Source organism: Pelmatolapia mariae, linkage group LG18 (assembly GCF_036321145.2).
Source record: "Pelmatolapia mariae isolate MD_Pm_ZW linkage group LG18, Pm_UMD_F_2, whole genome shotgun sequence".
NCBI classification, from domain to species: domain Eukaryota; kingdom Metazoa; phylum Chordata; class Actinopteri; order Cichliformes; family Cichlidae; genus Pelmatolapia; species Pelmatolapia mariae.
Window position 1 is genome coordinate 18033286 of NC_086243.1, and position 21660 is coordinate 18054945.

Genomic DNA, 21660 nt, shown 5'->3' on the forward strand with positions numbered 1-21660 from the left:
TACTGTTTGAGCTCAGCTTAAATTAGAGTGAAGGCGACATGAACTTAAAAGCTCAATGATATCACTCCTGTTAGTAAATGAAGAACTTCATCAAGGTAAATCAACATAAAACTACAAAAAACGAAGCATTGTTTCCTCTCTCCAAGCCCATAAAAGAGCTAAATAGTTGAGCAAATGAAGTGTTTGTTGACTTAACTGTTACACTGAGTGAACCTTAAACAAACTTTACATCAGTACCAGGAAAACAGTTTTGGCCCCTGCTCCGTGTTTGACACATGGTGACATCCATCTAGCTGTGGGCTGTCAAAGTACATTGACCGGCATGATAAACATGTTATTGTCTTAAATATTTTCCTGTTGAGAAAGAAAACTTTTACAACAAAAGTGATTAAATAATGTCTGAGAAAATAAAAATAAAAAAAGGTGATCTTTCACATTTGTAGCCAAAACTCAAGAAACTACTTTCTTTATCATAGCGATACTGATGATATTTTATACACCAATATTGTCTTTATTACAAAATATTCAATAACCCAACTTTACACTGTACAAGATACAACATAGTTTACAACTTTTGACTATTTACAAAAAGTATGATCTGCATATCAAAGTGAATATATCTAAAAAGGCAAGTTGCAATCACTGTAAGCTTATTGAGTAAGGCAAGAACTTGAAACGTGATGTATTTACACTTTTGCAGATCGAGTGAAAGTTCTATGTGCTGATAAAGATACAGGCTATAAAGATAATCTGAAGCGCATCATGTTTCTGACAGTATATCTGAGAGATGTGCTAAAGCTAAAATTTCTTGAGGAAAACTCAAAAATGTAGTTGCTAGATAATAAAAAGCAATAGTACAGTAATGTGTATGCCTGAAAGACGACAGCAGCGAGACACTGCAGGAAATCTTCTGTGGCCTCAAGGAAATGTTTGAAAGTACATACAGCATTTGAAATGTTTAGGCTAAAGGAGTTAGTCATGCATTTGTGGAGGTCATGTGCTTATAGTATATGCTCTCTTCTGTGTGGATGAATGCCATTCTTAACTCCTTTAGATATCTGTATGTAAGGATGCGTGGGCCCTCTGTGTGATGTTCTACAATACTCCATCGCTGGTCCCATTTTGGCATAAACTAGCATCCATAGAAGCACAAATCCAACTCAGTATGACTTCTGTTTAGGTTTGTGTACCTTTGTCTTTTCCTCGTATTATCTTTTTGCCTCCTTATCATCAAAGCTGCCCCTATCTGTGTATTATGTGTACATGCCATATTGCACTACAATACAAAAGAATGTCATGGATTAAGGAAAACTGATTTTGTCTTTCCAGGGTTCAAAAACACACCTTTGTCTTCTACCAGTGATCAAGCATGTGGTAAACATGGCAGTCTACTGCAACTTTCTCTCTCATCTTTGTTGAGGCAATATAAGTATCGCGACTTGTGATCTATGGAAAGCTCGGTACTTTGGTTTTCTTTCAACAGGAGTATCATTACTATGGCTGTCAACTTTTAAAAAGTCATGCACTATTAACTGTAAATATGTATCATAAAAAGCATATTTCATCCAGTGAGCTCCAAGTAAAAAAAGAAAAAGAAAAAAGACTGTTTTGTGCTGTTTTGTTACAATTCAGAATTGACCACACATGCATACGCACACTCACAAGTACACACTTGCATGCTTACATACACCAAAAAGAAACAACACCATTTTACGCTAAATAACGCAATGAATCCTTGGCATAATAAGAAAGACAGTGCAAAAGCAATAGCATGATCAGTCTCTTTCTGGATATCAACGCACATATCCCCCGAACACGGAATATGTACAACATAGTAAAAAATAAATATGCTCATTATACCTGGATCTGATGGAACCCAACAAAACCACACATCTAATCATCTGTTACAGAGATGTTAAAAGAGGATTTGAGATTCCGGGTACCCGTCTCTGCACTCTGCATTTTGTCTCTGAAAAGTGGCAAGCAGTTAAAAATCCCTAAAGCAAGTATGATTATCCATACAATGACTTCATATTTCTGGAAGTTCACATCCTGAATGGGTGTATCCTGGGTTGTGCCAGTACAGACTAGACGCTTCTAGTCCTCCAACCAGGTTTTCTTGCTTTATTTAAGATGAATATATTTTCTTTCTTCCTACACTGACACATCTGCAGCAGCTGCCACCGTCTCAATTTCAATCTCTGTCACCTCTACATCCCTCTCTTCATCAACCTTACCCACTCCGGGCACACAGGATGAGGGTAGGCATGCGGCTTGGCTGTTGCTGCTGCTGTTGGCAGTGTTCATCTGCATGTTGCTACCCATGCCGGGATGAGCAGTGAGGCTGGCAGCAGAGGAGACGCTGGCCAGATTGGTCGGGACGCTCGTCTTTCCACAGGAGTGGATCCGACGTGCCAGGCTGGCGGAACGCATCACCGAAGAAGTGGTTGCAGTGCCCACTCCCTGAACCTTCCCTTCCAGGAAGTAGGTCAGCATCTCACCTTTGCCTTTTACACTGACCTTGCCGCGGCAAACCAGGTCATAGTTGGTATTCAGTAGCCGATAAACCTCCTCAGTCACCTGGATAATAGAGGCATAGGAAATACAGATATTTGTTATTGTAAGTGTTGGTAGATGTGACAGCGGAGCTTGGCAAGCTGTTTACACTTGACTCCACCATATTTGTGGATCATTTGTAATTGAAAACAAGTACCTGTATTTTCCCGGGTACTCCAGTGCTGTCCATTCGACTGGCCACATTGACCGTGTTACCCCAGATATCGTACTGAGGTCGCCGTGCTCCAATCACCCCTGCAACAACTGGACCCACATTGATTCCTGTGCACAGACATAAAAACATTAAACTAAAACAGAGTCATTGTAAAGTCAGTCACATTTAAATTGTCTTTGCCAGGGAACCAAAACAGTTCAATTTTATTTATATAGTATCAAATCGGACCCAACAATCCAACAAGGTGGTTTATATTGTATGTCTACTTACCGACTCTCAGGACAAACTCGTTGTATGACTGATAATTGATTTCATCCAAAACATCAAACATTTCAATGGCGTAGTCTGCTATCGTGCTCAGATGGTCGTACACAGATTTCTTGTTCTACAGAGGGAAAGAGCACCAAGCAGTTAGTGTACATGTGAGAAAGGATCCTTCATATTCCCTTTAAAGACTACGACAGAAGATAAACACATAAATAAAAACAAAAATCCAAACCTTGGTCCCAATGGTGGGGACAAGTCCCACAGCTGCCATGTATGTGCTGCCAATGGTTTTGATTTTCTCTATGTCTTTGTAGCACTCCTTATCCATGAGCTGTGAAGCACACATTCAATAAACACCTGGCACTACAAGGCAAAAATAATTCCAAATTTACAAAGTAAAGAAATAAAAAAATACTAAGACCTCGTCAAAGTCAGCAATGATCTCGTTCAGTAGCCTCAAGCATTCCACTCCCATGTTGTTGCCATCCAGCTCGATGTAGAAATCGTTGAAGTTCGGGATTGAGGCAAATAGGACGCCAACTTGTGCGTAGGACTGATAGTACAGATCCTAAAGGAAAAGAAAAAAAATACAGTAAAAAAATATTCTTAGATGTGATCATTAGTCGTTTCTGGTTTCAGCCTTTTTATCTACCTGTTTGTCTGTGTGCCTGCCTGCCTGTCTATTATCGTGGCTCACCATGTTTCTTGGGTTTGACATTAAGAAGTGTTGAGCCACGTGTGCAGGCAGCAGATTGAAGAGGATCCTCCTGTTGTCCAGCTTTACTTTCTCCATTCCATCTCTTTCCTCCTCCGCCTGGCAGGAAAAGTAGCACACAAAATATCCAGATATAGCTGTGAGAACCAAAGCTTGCTTCATATTTCCACCACATGGTGTCGCTAAAATGACTTGTGAGCATCAGACCACTGACTGCTGTAAGCCTCAGAGTATGATTAATAGACTTGGGTACATTACATGACTAATCCTGCTAGTTAAAGGGTTAAATGGCTTAAATTCAGCTTCAACACTTCTATCCCCCTATGCAAAACGCTCAGTGCCAAATCAAACCGAGCCAAAAGAAGCTTTTTACTCTTTTTTTTTTTTTTTTGTTGCCAAGAACAGACATCTGGCAGCCTATAAATATACAACCTCATTTCCAAAAGAAGTTGGGTTGCTTTGTAAAAAGTAAAAAACAAACCAAAGAATTTTTTAAAAATCCCATTGCAATGATTTAATAATCATTTTAACGCAACTTTTGTTGTGTTTGATCAAACATGCACACAAACACTTGTTTGCTCATTTTAAATGTGATCCCTGCAACACCTTTAAACAAAAACTAGAAAAAGTTTTTTCAGAGTTTACTTTGGAAGCATGGTTGCACATCCTCCAGAAATGTATATCCATTTTTTCATATGCACAGACATATCATTGCACACTTCCTGACCTGTACAGCCCATAGGAAGTCCAGACGTAGTTTGAGGTCAAGTTGCCTGGAGTGGAGGGCAAGGGCACTGACAAAGAGCAACAGAGACAGGATGGGCTCATAGCCCCGGATGTGGAAGGACCCCCCACTGCGGAAGAGACCAATTGCACAAGTCAGCACTGGACCAGACCACACAGAAAACTACACAGGAGGGTTGAATGGACCCCCCACAGCGTCGGGAGTGATCACAAGTAGAGTTACTTCACAAAAGTATGAAAGCAAGGGCTTTTTAGAAGGACATGAAAACAAAGCAAGCAAAAAAAACAACTTTATTGTGCTTATAACGTATTCTGAAATCATGTAATATTACTATTAACTTGTGCATGATTAAATCCAAAAGTTTTTTTTTTTCAAAACTAATCCTTACCTTGACCTGAACAAATTCAGAATAATCATTTTTTTCAGTTGAACATTTGGGATCTGAGCTCTAATAAAATTGTCATGGTCCCTCAGTACTGGGTTGAAATAGCTAACGTGGTCCCATCATGCAGCCCACATTGTCCTTTTAGGCTTCTGATTTGGAACTAATAAGCATGTGTGCTGCTTCAAAGGGTGGAAAATGAAAGAGTGTGTGGGCTGAAGACAAGCAACAACTCCTCCACACACATACATCTCAGCACATGTACTGTAAATGCTCTTCCAACTCTTGCCTATCTGTTTATTACACAGCCAGGCATTACCTCTGATACCCGACTGACGCACATAATGCATGATGCATAACAACTGTGCGAGACCTCTCACTTCATTGTTGTCATATAACTTCAGGGAAAGTCAGGAATGTGTCTGAGCTTTCTGAATACGTCGTGGCGTGAACCTCTCACCCTGCAGTCTTGCGAAAGCCGCTGAGCTCCAACACGGTGAGATACAGCACCCCCAGAAGAAGCATTAGCGCCATCTTTGGCATCCAGGAGACGCGCAAGAAAAGCGCCAGGGTAAGTGTGCCCACCACACATGAGAGAAAGGCGTAGCGGGCGCCGTCACAAGGAAGCTCTGCCATGGTGTGGTTGGCGCCGCTATCCACATCAATGATGATGATGGAACTGTTTGTATTGGCACTACCCCACAGCCAGGGCATGCAGCCCACCTGTCAAAAGCAAACACAGCGATGCAAAGTGAGAAATATTTCTGGAGAAAGGCTTAATGCTCATCTACATTCACGGTCTGCCTTGTCTGCACTTTTCATTAAAAAAAAACCAAAACATGAGTTGAACAGCACTGTACAACTGGGTAGTGTAAGCTGTTTTAATATATAGTATGACCATAATTCAAACTTGCATGCTTTCAGATTTATGTTATACATGACATATGTAAACACAGCAAAAACATGATAATTAAATTATGATAACGCCACAATTTTAGCTTTATTAATTTCACAGTCAACTGCACATCATCTAAGGCGACACCTCTAAAATAATAATTAAACATATTTTTAAAATAAACCCACTGGCACAGTTAAATCAGAGGGAACAGCAGCAGCTCAAAACACGGCGAGATTTTTCTTACTAGCTGACTGGCCAGTCAGGTGGGTAGTTTGTGGCAGATGACACTTTTTTACTGTTGCATTTACACTTACCACACAGGCCTGGGCCACAGCGTAGATTAAGAGCACTATGAGAATACAGAGAGCAGTGCGAATCTGAATGGTCAGGCACCCTGGAAAACACTGACAGACAAAAATGGGCGAAAATATAGAGACGATTATATAAATACTGCCTAGAATAACTTGAATGCATTTACACAACACCAATATAATCTGTCAGAGTGTTATAAGTACAGCTTGAGGAAGAACAAATGTTATGATGGACAAGAATTTTTTGGGTTTGAGGAAAGAACAGAGAGAAAAGAGAAGCATGTGAGAAGCTACAAAGCTTAAAAAAGCTTCTAAACTGGTCAAATTATAGAAGAGCGATTTGAATTTAAATACAACACAGGGGCATAGATGTAACCTCAAAGCTAGTGGTTATTAAATTGTTCTTACATGGTTTCACAAAATACATTTATAATTTCTCTTTGGTCAGCAAAAACCTATACAGAAGAACATTTCCCTTGCCAGGTTTTTTAAACTGCAGATAACAGAAGGTAGATGCATCTGTGGTGTGGGTTAATGCTCTAATAAATGAAAAAAAAAAAGACCTTCACTTCGATAGGATAAGGAAAGCATCTGTAGTTACCTGTATTCTAGTGATATGGAGGTACATGATACAAGCTACAAGGAAACAGATGCAGAAGACGAGAAGAACTAGCACCACTGTGCCCCTGAGAGAAAAAAAAAGGAGAGAGGGGAATGATGGGGTTAGTAAGGCAGACCTCGGTATGTTAAAGAGGCAGCTGAAGAGATAAAATAATGGGAAGGGGAAAAAAAAGAAAGAGAAAGAAGGGACCCACAGAAGCATTTTCGGTACATACTGTGGTATGATGAGAAGATAGACAAGGCCAAACAAGGCAGCTAGGATCAGGGAGAGGACCACTGCGCTGGTGAAGTACTCATCAGGCACCTGGTGGTACTGCACAATGGCAAAACCCAAAAAAGAGCGAGTAACCAAACAATAAAATGTGGAATTGTAACATCATTGAGCAACATCTCAGCGCAGTTTCTCAAATCCCTCACCCTCTGCTCACGCTCAGAGCATTTATACATGAGCGTGAGGAAGTTGAGGTCTGCCGTGTCAGACTCGGTCTGACGGGCCTCAATCAGCCGACCGATGTAGCGGTTGACCCGTGTTCTGGGGCTGCTCTGGATCACATTAGCCTGGTTAGCGTTGGAGCGGTTCCTCATTTTCTGTGGAGCCGTTCGCATGGCCCTCCGCTGGTGGAAAACAAAATGAAAAGAAATCTCCACTCACTTCACAATGCAGAGCTTAAACAACAATAGTTTGGTGAATATAGCACCCTGTATTCTCTGCAATGCCTGAGCATTATCATATTAGGAACAAGGGTGAATAAGAGTCAACAATAAACACAGGCAGCTGATTATACTTTCAAATTAGGACATTGCCTTCACACTTAACTTCATTACTGAAAGCACCCTGCTGTGTCCTCGGCAGCCAAAGTGAGCAGCTTAGCAAACACCTTGGGTATGTGTGTGTGTACGTGTAGGTGTGTTTGTTCATGTAAGTTAGCATGCTATCTGAACACAGCACAGTAGGTGATCAGAGCATGATCAAGGATCACCAGTGTTCACGAGCTCGTGACATGACATGGATGTGCTCAGCTCACGGATGTCACTGATTTCTTCTGCTTCGTGTTCTGTGCCACTGTCTCCTTTCTTTGTCTCTTCTCTAAGTGTATCCACTTCCTTCTTATTTTTCCATTTCAGTTTTTTTGTAATACCACCTTCTTACCTCACCTTGCTCTTACTCACTCATCTTATGTATATTCATTCTTTTTTTTCATATTTATGTCCTTATTTTCTTACCTGCTTCCATATATTCACTTCACTTTTTTCCTTGCTTCTGTTTATATCCCCTTCACCCGTCCAGTGTTTATATCTGCCCCATTTTCACCCCCCCATTTCTTTTTGCATTCCCCACTCTCTTGTTTTGGTTTATTTATAAGGCAGAAACACAGTGGCCTGCAGATCCTGACGTCTCCTTATGTTCTATATTGTGCTCAGTGCAGCACGGGACACATCATGTAACCGTGTCTACTGCACCAGCTATCCTATTCATTCATCCCTTGTCCCTCATATTGCTTGCATTCGTGCCTTGAATGCATACATCTTTTCACTGAGTACTAGTGTGTGTGGCCTGAATTTGAATTTACCATTCAGTGGAAGGTTTACTATAACTAAACCGCCCATGACAAAGGCCATCAGCTTTTACTGTTTTTGTGTATTATGCTAATCTGCTTGTTGTCTCTGATGGGAGGATGCTGTGATTACCATTAATGGGGAGACATACAATCATGCAGTGTGAGGTAAAGATTTTTTGAACATCTTAAAAAGGGCAACATCTTAAAAACTGAAACTTCCATAAATTTCTAGGAAAAAAGCCACTTCTAAAATATGTTACACACAAACCAACATTATTGTACCTTTAAGTATAACTTCTACAGACCTTACTAACAGGAAAATATGTACCGCAGACACACAAACACACACACACGGACCCAGGAAACTCCTTGTTTAAGCAGTAGGTGCAAAAAATTTACAGACATATAAGGTTAAATAACATAACTATTCTTTTAACAGTTAGCCATATTTACAGGCTTATTGACATTTCTGCCAAGACCAACATACTGACTGGATAGGGAACTTTAAAAAAGGACGCTCCATTACCCCTTTTCCTATGACACAGAACACACAATCCTATTTTTTTCACCAGTTTTTCACTCAGTGTTGCGTCTATTCAGAAATCACAGTAAGAACAAACACAGAAACGTCAACACAGACACTGAGAGTTTATACCTTATCACCGTCCTCGCAGTTCATGACATTGGAGAAGGGAATCTCAGCCTTGAACATCTTCCTGCAGTGCATAAGCTGCACTAGTAAGTAGCACACAGTTTTGAACTTCATCTTTTTGGCGGGCTTTATATCCGAAAGAATCAATCCTGGGAATATCTGCCACCAGATAAGAAATGGGAACAAGTATTTAGTCATGATATCCCATACAGTAATATATATTATGTAAGGGTCTATAATTCATGCACAGGCACTATGGACTTGACACATGCATGCAGTCATTATTATCATGCTCATGCTCAACAAAGCAGTTAAAATAAGGTACACCAGTCCTTTGGTGATTTTAATAGTGTTAGGACTCTGATGCCCTTGTTTCTCTTTCAGTAAACTGTTGAAGAACGTGTGTTTAAGCACCATTTGAAACAACAAAAATATGTCATCATCAACACATAAAGCTGAAAATAGAGACAAATGGCAAATTGAGGGGAAAATGCAGCATAGCGTTTCTTAGTAAGGCCATTTGTCCACCAGCTTCAGATCACTGGAAATCTACTGGAAACACAGAAATTCATTCTTCCAAAAGCTATTGGAAGGTGATGACAGTGACAAGCCTTTTCTGACAAATCAGTCCAAAATTGCTGATAAATATTGAACAAGGTTGAGAGCTGGTGGTGCCAATTATTTTCATACTCATCAAACCACTCAGTGACACCCAATGGATGGGGGCACTGTAATTGTGGGAGAGATCGCGCTTATTTAGATACAAAATGATTTAATATAGAATATAAGTGATCGCTAAAAACTATTTGAACCTTCCTTGTAAGGGCACAAGAATAGCCAAACCAGCAAAATGCCCCCAGCAACATTATGAAACTACTTCAACCCTTGATTGTTGGGGTCAAGGGTTCAGCTTTTCCTTTAATCTGTAACTCCACTGTATGTCTCTAAGTGAGAATATCAGCCTATCCAACAATACAGTCTGTGCATATCTTACTCTGAGCCATGTCTTTGATGAAGTTAAACCATCAGCTATATTAAGAGGATTAGCCAAGTCTCTCACATTTCAGAGAAAAATACACGCAACGGGGATACAACAGGTTCATATAAGGCACCGTGTAACCTATGTGCAAGCGTGGGCTTGCATAACATGAAACCTGCTGCAAGAAATATTGTTAGGCAGGTAGAAGGGAGGAGAGGAGAGGAGAGGAGAGGAGAGAGGAGAAGGAAGGCTTTATAGAGTTATACAGTAACAAGACTGAAATTCCCTCTCCAGCTGCTTGGGGCACATCTGTTGGAAATGTGCATGCTTATGTGGATGCACTGACACACACATATTTCTTTAAGTTTGTCGGACTGTGCAAATTTAAGATGATAGATGCCACGGGCTGTTTTTTTCTTCTTCTTTCTCTCTATAGCCCCAGTCCAATCCATTACAGGCTGAACGTGAGATCAGCTCAACAACAAATGGGTGAGAGCTCTGTAGTCAAACTGCACTACATTTCTACAGTCTTTGAAGCATGTCTTCTAGTAGATCCTTCTACTGAAGTATAGTGAATGGCCAGGATAAACCTGCTTTGTCAACCTGTCCTGTTCTGATTTACCAGTTAGGTCAATTAATATGGATTACCTGCAGTAAACTGTCTCAGTATGAAAAGGTTCATCCAAGGCAATGGTTTAAACAAATAGAAAACTATTGCTGTAATTTCATTCATTTTTATTGAAGATATAAATGCAGAATATTACTAAACACAGAAGTGCAATTAGGTACCTTCCGTCGGTGAGATGGCACTATAAAGAAGGTTTCGATTTCATGTTTTTGAAGGAAGGCGCTCCTTTCATGGCCGTTTCCAGGCTCCACCTCATAGTCTCCGTTTAGGCACTCGAGTGTAGATCTGGTAATGTGAACTTTCCTGTGGCACAGATAAGGGAAGCAGAGCAAATATTAAAGCAAGTCTTATAAGCACACAGACCTGAGAAGGTCTGTTGCAGAAGAGTCAAGAGCAAAAGGATGTGTTCACAATAACTTCTGAAATTCTACTTTGGCGGGTCTTAATAAGATTCTTTGGGTAATTTATTTGTAATGATACACACAATTGCATTGCATGAAGTTTGTGGATGAATCGAATCTGTTTCTGTGCTTCTCTTTATTTCCTTGTCCAGTGGGTAAAATTCAACCATAAGGGTCTTCCCTGCAGTTGGCCTTGTTTCCTGATTTAGCTTAAATCACTGACTAAAGCTTTAAAAACACAGTGAACAAGACTGATTCTAGAGCAAAACATATTAACACCTCACCTTATTAGTTAGAAATCACATAATGTGTCAAGATGTTTTTTCCAGGGTACCATAACATCGGCAGACAAACAGTCTGAAGCTGTTCAGGCTTGTATGCTTTTAAAATGCTGAGTACTGACCCAGGTAGTCCTCCAGCTTCCATCACATTGGCCAGGGTCACATCATTTGACCACACATCATACTGCCATTTCCTAAGACCCAGCACTCCACACAGCACTCGACCGGTATGCAAGCCCACGCGCATGTTTAGGTTGACTTCTGTGGCCTCTGCTACTGACCTGTACAGACGAAACACATGGAGAGTCTCAGTGAGGTAATATGCAGGGCAATATCTATATATTTTTATCTATATCCAGAGTTGGGTCAGATTACTTAAAAAAATAATTAATAACCTAATCCACTGGATTTAAAAAAAATGTGTATTTTAATCTGAATACTTTTAAATGATATCTGGACCATTTCAATATCAAACACTTCCATAATTTTTAACTGTCATCTTTTAAAGTAATTGGCAGTGTAGCTATAATGTGACTACATTTTTCCCAAGTGCAATCGATTATATGTAATCGATTAAAAACAGCATTAAAACAGCACAAAAAACACAGTGTTACAATAACAATGTATTTTATGTATGTATGACTGTATATGAATACATATAGTAATTAGAAAAAGAAGTTTACATCAACTAATTTGCCAACTCTTTCATGGTTTGAAATGTACACCCGGCACTGATTTCATTCATTCAGCAAACGATCTCATTAACATTAAGATCACAAATAATTGAGGTCAAATGCAGGTGATACACACATCCAAAATTAAGAAGCTGTTTCCACAAATGTCCTTTATAAATAGATATAACAATCTGTCACGATGTCTTCAAGGACCAGAAGCTGTTCAGAAATGCTCTGCTTTGCTCTAACGTACCAAAATAGACCGAGAACAAAAAGACTGAAAAGCTGGGCATTTTTATTTAATCAGTGTTGGTGGAGAAATCTGATCTTAATCTTAATTAACAGACTTACAGGCAAATCATGAAAGCATCTGATGTAATCTTCTGGAGCTTCGCAGTCTCTAACTTTCTTTTGCATCCTTTTTCGCTTCCAAACTATACAAAGAAAACAGCGACTTTCCAATTAAATTTAAAAAAGAAAAGCAAAAAAACATAGCCTATTACTTCCCCCCTAAAGCTTACCCCCCCCCCCCCCGACTTTGAACACTGGTGAGAATTTTTTTTGAAGACTTTTGTGTCAGAGTTTGGAAGGGGTAAATGTGTTCTCGGGTCACACATGAAAACCACAGGCTTAAGAGACTCACGTTATGGTGTCAATCATATCGAGACCCATTTCTACACAGCAGTGGGCGTGGTCGGTCTTGGGTTGTGTCAGTCCGGATACACAGTAGTAACAATCTCCCAGAATCTTAATCCTGCGACAGTGGTTCTCCTGTCAGTCACAAAGACAATTTAAGGAGAATTTTAAAGAAAAGAAATCACCCTTACTTACAAATTCAAACTGATGCTACAGCAGTTTTAAAAGTATATAAAAAAAATATTAATTAGTCATGTTGACAAAAAACACACTTTAAAAAGCAACTTTCCTCCAGTTTAATCAAAGTCACACGAGAGGCATCTAAGAGCAGGGATGCTTTGACTGAAACAACCTGTCATTCAATTATAATTTTTCCCTTACACTGATTAATGTGATCCATACCCAGCAGTTTAATTTGTAAGTGTAGCTTCAGGCTACTCGGTTTCCAAGATTGATTAGGTTCATGATGCAGGTGGTTTCAGACTTGACGACTTGCAATGGTAACATTGTTAATATAAGATTTGAGTACATTTAAATTATGTCAAAATACATGATCACTCAGTATGTGATCACATTTCAGTTATAAAAGCTCTGCCTTTTTTTAATATCACATTATTTAATAAACTATTCATTACAGAAACTCCTCGTTAACTCAGGCCGGCAATGCCTCTAGCTTGTTCTTAAGTGTCTTCGACCATTTCAAAGGTGTGCTGCATGGTGAGAAGGTCAAAAAACAACCAAATAGTGAAGTTGAGGCTTTAAAACAGAACTTCACAAGACAAAAGTTTATGTTTTGGTGGCTCTATATCTTTTTTGAGATGCTTAGCTGGCTAAGCAGCTTTTAGTTTTCTCCCCTCTATTTTAACCTCTGTGCTATTGAGAGAAATTGCCTGATGCTCATTCAGTATCGACACCACCTATGCCGTGGTCCTGCAACTTAAATTAGAGAGCTTTTTACCACGAAAGTGACATGGTCGTGCTAATCATACATTAAAATCTAAAAGCTGATTGTGAAGACAGGATGAGACTGACTGTGCAGTGTATACGAGACAGTTCTGTGGCCAAACAAATCAATAGACTGAGACAGAAAGATATTTGTGCTTCTTTATCGGTATCTCATTAAAAGTGTTAAAAATATGGACTCGTACTAAAAATGGCTCCCACATTGCTGTGATATATTAAAGGATCAGTTTCATTTTAGGGAATGAGGTAAGTCACTCTCTATTCACTCTCACGCTTTAGACACAATGAGCAGTGGCATGAAAAAAACAGCTTACAAATATAACCCATTATTACAGGATATGAGCAACAGGCATTCATTTTACCAGGGAGACCAGGTTACCGTGGGTGCCTTCTCATAACCCTTCATTGTTTCCATGGAGGTAATGGGATTGCTGGCCATGCATGTGAAGAGCACAAAGACTCATAATTATGCACATCGGTGGGCACATGACAAGACGGATGCTCTATTTTTAACATGGGAGCCATGTGAAATTCAGCAAGATAGCCAGGGCTCGTTAGCGGCTGCTCTTTGTCTTGTGCAAGTTTACCTGCTGTGGTCATGCTTTTTAAGTACTCAGTGGCATGGCGGCTGTTTGTACAAAATATATTCTTAGACACAAACCTACAAAGGACCGAGTGCTATGCAGTAGCAGTGTGCTGAGCGGCTCTTGGCAGTTTTGCTCTGTGAAAGACATTTTCTCTTAAATTAAAGTCCCATGTATAGAACTAAAAATCAAAAGAATACCAACTAATTTGTATAAGGATTAAAATTTTAAATAACCTATTTTAATTAGATACGAAAATAAAATGACATTATTGTGCTACATAACATGTATAGCTTTCTAAATTTGGTCTGTTTTTATCTGCCTTCCTGGTTTCTTTTTTTGCACTGCAATAAACCTTTGCTGCCTTGGTCGCTCTTGACACTTGATATAGTTGATTAAAAAAAGCATGAATTTACTACAGCAACTATGAAAGAAGCATGATCTAGCCTTTACTGGACTCTTGAAACTTTCACCAAAAAATTTGTTTTTTTGAATCCTAGCATATTCACTTCCAATGTTCCCTCTAATTTTTCACGTGTCTGAGCGAACACACAAACTCCCTGAGCGTTCCTTGGACCACTGTGAGCGACAGCAGACGTGTGCACTGTGGTCACGCCAGCGTCGAATCCATCCAAGTTACATGGTATATAAAAATAATCAAATTACAGCATTTACATTTATGTTAGACTACTTTTAATTAAATGCTTTAGCCCACTTACAATGAAAATTAAAAAAACAAATCTTGTTCATGACCTGTAGTATGTTAACACTATTGGAAGTATATATATATATATATATATGTATATATATATATATATATATGTATATATATATATATATATATATATATATATATATATATATATATATATATATATATATATATATATATATATATATATATATATATATATTGCTGCCACTGATTTTCAGTCCAGCTCTTGTACGAGCTGGGATGCCTTTTCTCTTTGTTTCCCTTCCTTAAGGATGACTTCAAACAGCCACGTTTCAATTGAGACCATTTCTGATTAGGATTCAGCAAACAGTAGCGTTCAACTTGTTCAGTTTCCCCAAATCTTTTTATTACACACAGTGCACCATGCTGGGCTATGCCAAGCTTTCAATTGATAGCTCTTTAGAAATCACCCTGTCGGTGCAAAAATACTATTTGATGCCTGTCAACCTCTGTTATCTTTACCACCTTTTAAAGATTCAACTAAAGAAATGGGAACAAATTACGCGTTTTGCGAGAGGCACGTAGTAACAGAGTGCCTAAAGATTTAAAGCTGGTTTGTGGCCAAGCTGTCTTCTTTGTTTTGCCACAACACTGGTTCATTTATGTGTTAGCTTTTGTGTTTGTGTGTGTGAATGAAATGTGGCTTAAAAATAAAAATCATCTGAAAATGTTCAGCAGGTCCAGGTCTGAAAATGAGTAGCGAAAGCAGCCTTGGAAGCCTCCTTGGAAGGAAACTATTTGAAATAAGAAATTAGAGGTGACTCAAGACTTTTGCGCAGCACTGTAAAGACTCCCACTAAGAACTTTTTTAAAAAAAAAAATATTGTAACAGAGCCACTGAGGTCTCTTCAACCTAACTCTGGGCAAAGTGGAGCAATAACAGATGGGGCTATAGTGAGACACAGCTGAAGCTACAGGAAGCAGGGGAAAGCCCCGGTGCTTACAGTGTCTCCTACTTTGTACTTTTCCTGTGCTAAGCTGCAGTGTGAGGGCTTAGGAGCTGATTCAGACCCAAGCAGGATTACCAGTGTCATATGACTGAAGCATTGTGGGCAATCTGGGTGGTCATCAGTGTAACTAGTTACAGAACATTAGGTAGATTTTGACACTTACTTCCATTTACAAAGAAAGAAAAGCAGTTTTAAGATAACCTTTTTTGCCATGTCTTGATGTGATTAGGATTTATACTGAGCACTGCAATCAGAACTATTGTGTGGTAGTATTAGCAGATATTACAGCCATACTGTATGCTTGCAGGAATGTAAATTAGCACACATTTCAGTCTACACAGACAAAGGGAAGGAGAGACACAAATACAGGGAAGCAGAACATTCAATAAATGATTATGAAGCAAAAAGATGAGCCAGCTCATCTCTTAATTTCCTACAAGTCCCTAAAGAGCAGTACACACAGTTCTTTGCCTTTGGTACGAAGACAAATATCACTGCTGTGTTAATGAGCTAAAGATTCCATTCCTGCAACTTTTGGGGGCTGAAAGGACGTAAGACAAATGCCCCTCCCCACACGTGTTCCTGAATGTGCTCCGTGGTTGATCATATTGGTAGTTGCAATGTTTTTGCAGCATCTAATTAGAAGTAGTCAAACAGTTTTATGCATTTTACACAAGGCCATTACATATGTTCCTTTTTTTTGGCATATAAAGTTTTTCATGTCAACATTTCATCAATACAGGGAGTGATTTATTACAGGGGTACCTCTGGTTGGCAAAATCTTTAGGAGTGCCACGAAGGTTCTCTCAATATTTCCCCTGCCCCGTTAATGCTTTTCCATCTCCTTCATATGCGTGGATGTTTCCCTTTTAGCCACCAGCTCTTTTAATGATTGAATTAAATTTCTGTGCAACAACAAATGAAAAATATATCAACACTTCCTCCTCCCAACTCAGCCTTGTGGGCTGGAGTGAGTGGGCATAAGAAAGAAATCTATTAATGTAGATGTGAAGCATTTAACAGATATGGCAAATACCAACTGTTTGGCGTTTCAAGACTGGTTTATTTTCAAAGATGGCATTGGTGTTTTTGAATGTTTGATCAGAATTGGAAACAGGACACACGTTTTTCTTTAATTAACATAAAGAAATTGGTGAAAGAAATGTATCTGAGTTGCAGTTAATGTAGTTTTGGACACTAAGTCTCCTGCAGCATTTTAAGACCAACATTAAGACCATTCTCATAGGATATCAGTTATTTTGGGGAAAACAACACTGAAGTATCATTACAAAAAATGTAAGAGCCATTATATATGGGACTAAATTAAAATCCAGCTCACAGGATACTACATTTATTTTGTAGCAAACAGCCTCCTTTTATTTGACCTACCTAATTCATTCGCTTCTTTTTGCTTTCTGTCTGGCCTTAGGTCAAAATGATAGCAAGAGAGCTACTTTCAGTTGCTCCCTTATTCAAGGGAAGAGGTCACCACAGCAGGCAGCTTGGCATGTTTGATTTGGCAGGCTTTTTTTTTCACACTAAATAACCTCCCTGATGCGACCCCGACAGATTCGTGTCTCCTCCTGGCACTGAACCAGGGATATTTTGCCTGTTAAGCAAATGTGTAAACTAGTACAATACGTGCTGACTAGCTTAGAAATTATTGCATTAAGAAATTTAAAATAATGAAGTGGATTAACAGCAAAAAATACATTACTGAGATACTGAAAATGAGGTTATATAACATTTTGTCACAGTATTCCCAGGAAGTGAACTTGAACTAGAACTGAAGTTCTACAAGGAACTAAAACAAAACAATTATAGAGTAATCCTAATCATATATATAACTATTAAACTACATGATAATAACAATGCTAAGCTTTTCTGTATTTTGACCAACTGCTGAGAAGTTTTTAAAAAAAACATATAGATAAAGTAATGCACGGATTTCATATATAAGAGGGTGCAACAGTTTCACAATGATTTTGTGGCTCTCGAGGGAGCTTTGTCAAATCAGATAAAGAACCCTGATGATAATGTGGGATTATCCGCGTGTGGGCCTGGAGAGTAGAAAAACATTTCTATAAGTGGTATTGCTTTGTTTAAAACCAGAGATAATGAGACAACTAAAAGATTTATTATAGACAGTGTGAGAAAAATCACAAAACCTCACAAAATCTCAGCTTCATCCTGCTATATTTTGACCCTCCTGTTAAATCTACACCATGCTGTGTTTCAGGTATTATGCAAGTTTAGCTTTTGTTAAAACTGCAATAGAAACCTTAATTGTGATTTTTTTTTCTTGAAACAGAAACACTTTTTCCCACTTTCTCCTACGTCAAGAGCCCATGCTGGCTTGTTTGGTTTGGGTTTAGCGCACAGGAGTCTGAGGGAAGCAGCAGGACTCGACAGCAATCCTTGCATCTGCTCATGGGACAAACCCAAACAGTGTTATTTAATTGTGTCTACACCCAGATTTTCCGTTCTGGCAGGCAGCTGTCATCATGTGGGCAGTGACAAGTTCCTGTGCTCCATTTAAGAATAATCCAGTTTTTGGCTAATATTTTATTCAGTTGTATTTGGCTCATACTAACTGGCGTACAGACAGCATTTCTAAAGTTTTTTTTTTTTTCAGAAAATAACAGGTTTTGAGGTATGTTATTGTTGGATCTTAGGTTACGCATACTTAGGTGAGTCATCACTCAGTCACTTCAGCCAGTTGCAGATATTCTATTATAACTCAACTAGGAAATAATCGTACAGCCATTTGTTTGTCAGCTAGGTGAACTGCTATCCTCTTAAAATCATAATCAATCATTCAAATCATATGCATTCATGACCTGCACATGCAGAAAAGGGTTATTTTATAAGCTCTAACAGTCATGTATGAGTGAATGAAAAGGAACCTATAACTTGTCAAGGAAGTAAGAGACAGAAGATAGATACATCACTGAGCCATCCTAAAAATGGAAACATGAAAGAGGAAGAGAGTGCGGAGAACCACGGGGCATAAAAGACAGAGTTGAGAGAAGTAGGCTGCTGCATGTCAATCAAAAAGCTGAGAAACAAGGAGCGGAGGAGTCTGAAAGCTGTGATGCAGGGAGGTGTTGCAAGAGGAGAGAAAAGGGAGACAAGAATGAAAAGCTTTGTGAAACTTTGTCGCAGAAACAGCCACGACACACGCACGCATACGGGCACAAAAGCTCAACCAGTACAGAGCTATTAATGTTATATGGCACCCATAACAACCATAAATTAATCTCAGTTCCTCTCACAGTTGAAACTGTTGTTTTGGGTGCTGGACAGATTGCTGGAAACTCAGCCAGGGAGAGGAAGTGTTTACAGAGTGAGAGGGGGGCTCAAGAAGACCATTTGGTGTGCCAAATGACATTCTTGTCTTTGAAATAAATGTCCCTCATCTCTTCATGTCCTTAAAAAACAACCACTGCAAATGTCAATCTTTCTCTCTCTATATATATATATTTTTTCTATATTATTTGTAAAAAATCTAGCTAAGTTTAGATGATTTCTACAGTACAGTAAATCTGATCACTTCAGCTATGTATGGAATAATAATCTGGGTGTCAATCGTGTGTTGTATTTTCACAGCTTCAGCAAACACCAAGTCTGAGTAGCGATAAGGTTTCAAAGCCTTCCTGAGATGCGCTTCTTGTCTTTGGTCACAGTGGTAGTCAGCCTGGTGGTGAAGAGTTATAATTACTCCCAGCTTGTGCTCATGTGGGTGGTGGGAATCAAACAGCAAATACTGATCAGTGTGAGTGGGTTTCCTGTAAACTTCAATTTTCAAGCTACCCCCCTACCCCCTCCAACAGACACACCAACTTAATACGACACAGCGCAAGAAACACAGGCTTTTTTGTCTCTGACCTTGACCTGTAACTTCAAGAGCAGCTCCAGTCAAACCGTCAAATTTAAAATTAAAATCTGGACCTGATCCAGGACCTGAAGCTTTAAAAAAAAATTATTTATTTATTACTACTATTAGCTTGTGCGACAACACATGTACTGTACTTTCTTACCATCTGGGCAGTGCTTATTTACATGCAGCCCTTGGTACAGTATGAAGGGACCCAGACCACTGTCACAGTTATAGGTGTTGCTTGCAGACTCAGAGAAAACTGTCACCGGTGTCTTGGCATTATTAGGCCACACATTCTGATTTTCTCCTTTATGGTTTTGTTCAGCCTCACTGTTCTCGTCACCCTTTATCCAGCAAGAAGCAAGCATCAAGAAAAATGAATGCCACTGTGGTCAACCTGTGCCTTAAACCTGCATTCTATTCGACCACCAGGTGGCGATAGCTGTGGTTTCAAAAAGACTTCTGGTTCTATAGAAGGCTATAGGTTTCTGTCTTAACCTCTGTAAACACTTTCCGGATGAGTTAATGGGCTCAGTCAGTCTTTTTAGGTAATACTGAATAAAAACAAAAGTTTATTTTGTAAATACTGACCATACTGTGTTTTAAAACGGAGGATTTCCTGTGGTGTGCTCGCTAGCTGCAGGTCGTAATCCAATGAATGCAACCACTTTCACAGTCAGACTGTTTTTTTTTTGTCACACCTGTTTTTTTGAAACCAAGATGGCTTCAAAGGATTCAAAACAAAACTTCAGAAACTAATGGGTGATTCATGGTAGGTACGTCCACCTTTGATATCGACAGACATACATATAAAAGTCCATCCCAATCAAATTACACTAAAGAGTATAGCCTCCAGTTGTTTAAAAAAAATTAAACGATCAATTTTGACATTTAATTCATCATCGAGCAGCTGGCCGGGGGCTCTCGTTGTGCATGTTCCTCCCCATGTCTGTGTGGGTTCTCTCCAGGGACTATGACTTCTGCCCACAATCTAAAAACATGTTGGTAAATCTAAATTGGACCTAAGTGTGAAGTGGATCTGGAATGGTTGTGTATTTCTATGCACTATCCCTGCAACAGAACGGTGACCAGTCCTGTGTGTACCCCACCCATCAACCTGCGACAGGTGTGATGGGCTCCAGCCAGACCACCGCCCTGAATTAGACAAGTGGAAGCAAATCGATGCTTAATGTAATTTTTTTAATGTAATTTTTTTTCATGGTTATGCAAGTGTGTAGCTTTAACTTTAAAGCACCAAACAGGCGTGCCACTCCCTATCACGTTTTCTGAGAAAATATGTAACAATTCTCACCGCTATCGTTTTTAATTACACTCTCTTCCTAGCAGAGATATCCCATTACTTCTGTATATGTTAGTCCTAAATAATCTTAAGACATAGTTGAAAAGTGGTGAAAAAGCTGACATGCTGAAATTTTATTGTATTTCTTTCACTCTAATGCTTATGTGGTATAAAAATTCAGACTCCCAAGCTCCCTCTGGTTAAAAGGAGATGAAACTACAGTTAGTATAGGCATTCTCATAAAGCGTGCTTCAGATTTGATGCCTTATTTCCGTTTGTGTTGAGAATTTTTGAGAGAAGAGAGAAGACTTGGTCTGATACATCAACAGCACTTTAGGAGAACACTGTGTTCCTGGCCCACTTCCCGTGCAGCTTGACAAGTCCAAAGCGTGGACAGGTGGTGTGGGGATGGTGCTGGAATAGTATTATGAGATGATGCCTGGTGGCCATGTGGCATCGCCCGCTCTTCGTATGGAGCAAGAGGAGTCTGCGTGCCCACAGTGACCACAGCTATGAGTCACTGGCTTTGCCACTTCCTGCCAAAGTGGATCAGTACGAGCGAGGTTTTGGGTCAGGGCATTTGATGACAAGCTTCATGGCTGGGGACAACCTTTCGGTGTAACATGAGGCTCCCAGGAAGTGGCCAAAAGATGATCAGCCCATTCACGTTATTTGTAAGTAAATGAGTGAGACAGCAAAAATCACAACAGCAATAAAACTGGCATCTTCTAGATATAGAATGTAGAAATAACTTCTTCTAGCCAAAA

The 21660-nt window shown here is 39.4% G+C and overlaps 1 protein-coding gene across 2 annotated transcripts in view; it reads right to left on the minus strand.

Annotated features, from left to right (window-relative positions):
• Positions 1-496: 496 nt before the first annotated feature.
• The window catches only part of LOC134616351 (adenylate cyclase type 1-like), a 36646-nt gene continuing 15482 nt past the window's right edge, over positions 497-21660 (minus strand). Inside the window, exons 5-20 of one of the 2 annotated variants that reach the window (XM_063461180.1) lie at positions 12488-12615; positions 11293-11451; positions 10650-10791; positions 8885-9040; positions 7088-7285; positions 6886-6983; positions 6651-6735; positions 6053-6142; positions 5301-5563; positions 4441-4567; positions 3696-3812; positions 3420-3566; positions 3231-3329; positions 3002-3116; positions 2714-2838; positions 497-2580 (exon numbers count right to left, since the gene is read on the minus strand). In XM_063461180.1, the coding sequence (XP_063317250.1) occupies positions 2155-2580; positions 2714-2838; positions 3002-3116; positions 3231-3329; positions 3420-3566; positions 3696-3812; positions 4441-4567; positions 5301-5563; positions 6053-6142; positions 6651-6735; positions 6886-6983; positions 7088-7285; positions 8885-9040; positions 10650-10791; positions 11293-11451; positions 12488-12615 (2475 nt within the window). In that variant the 3' untranslated portion in view covers positions 497-2154. Of the gene's footprint in view, positions 2581-2713; positions 2839-3001; positions 3117-3230; positions 3330-3419; positions 3567-3650; positions 3813-4440; positions 4568-5300; positions 5564-6052; positions 6143-6650; positions 6736-6885; positions 6984-7087; positions 7286-8884; positions 9041-10649; positions 10792-11292; positions 11452-12487; positions 12616-21660 lie in introns of both variants that reach the window. The other variant, XM_063461179.1, reaches the window with a different exon arrangement.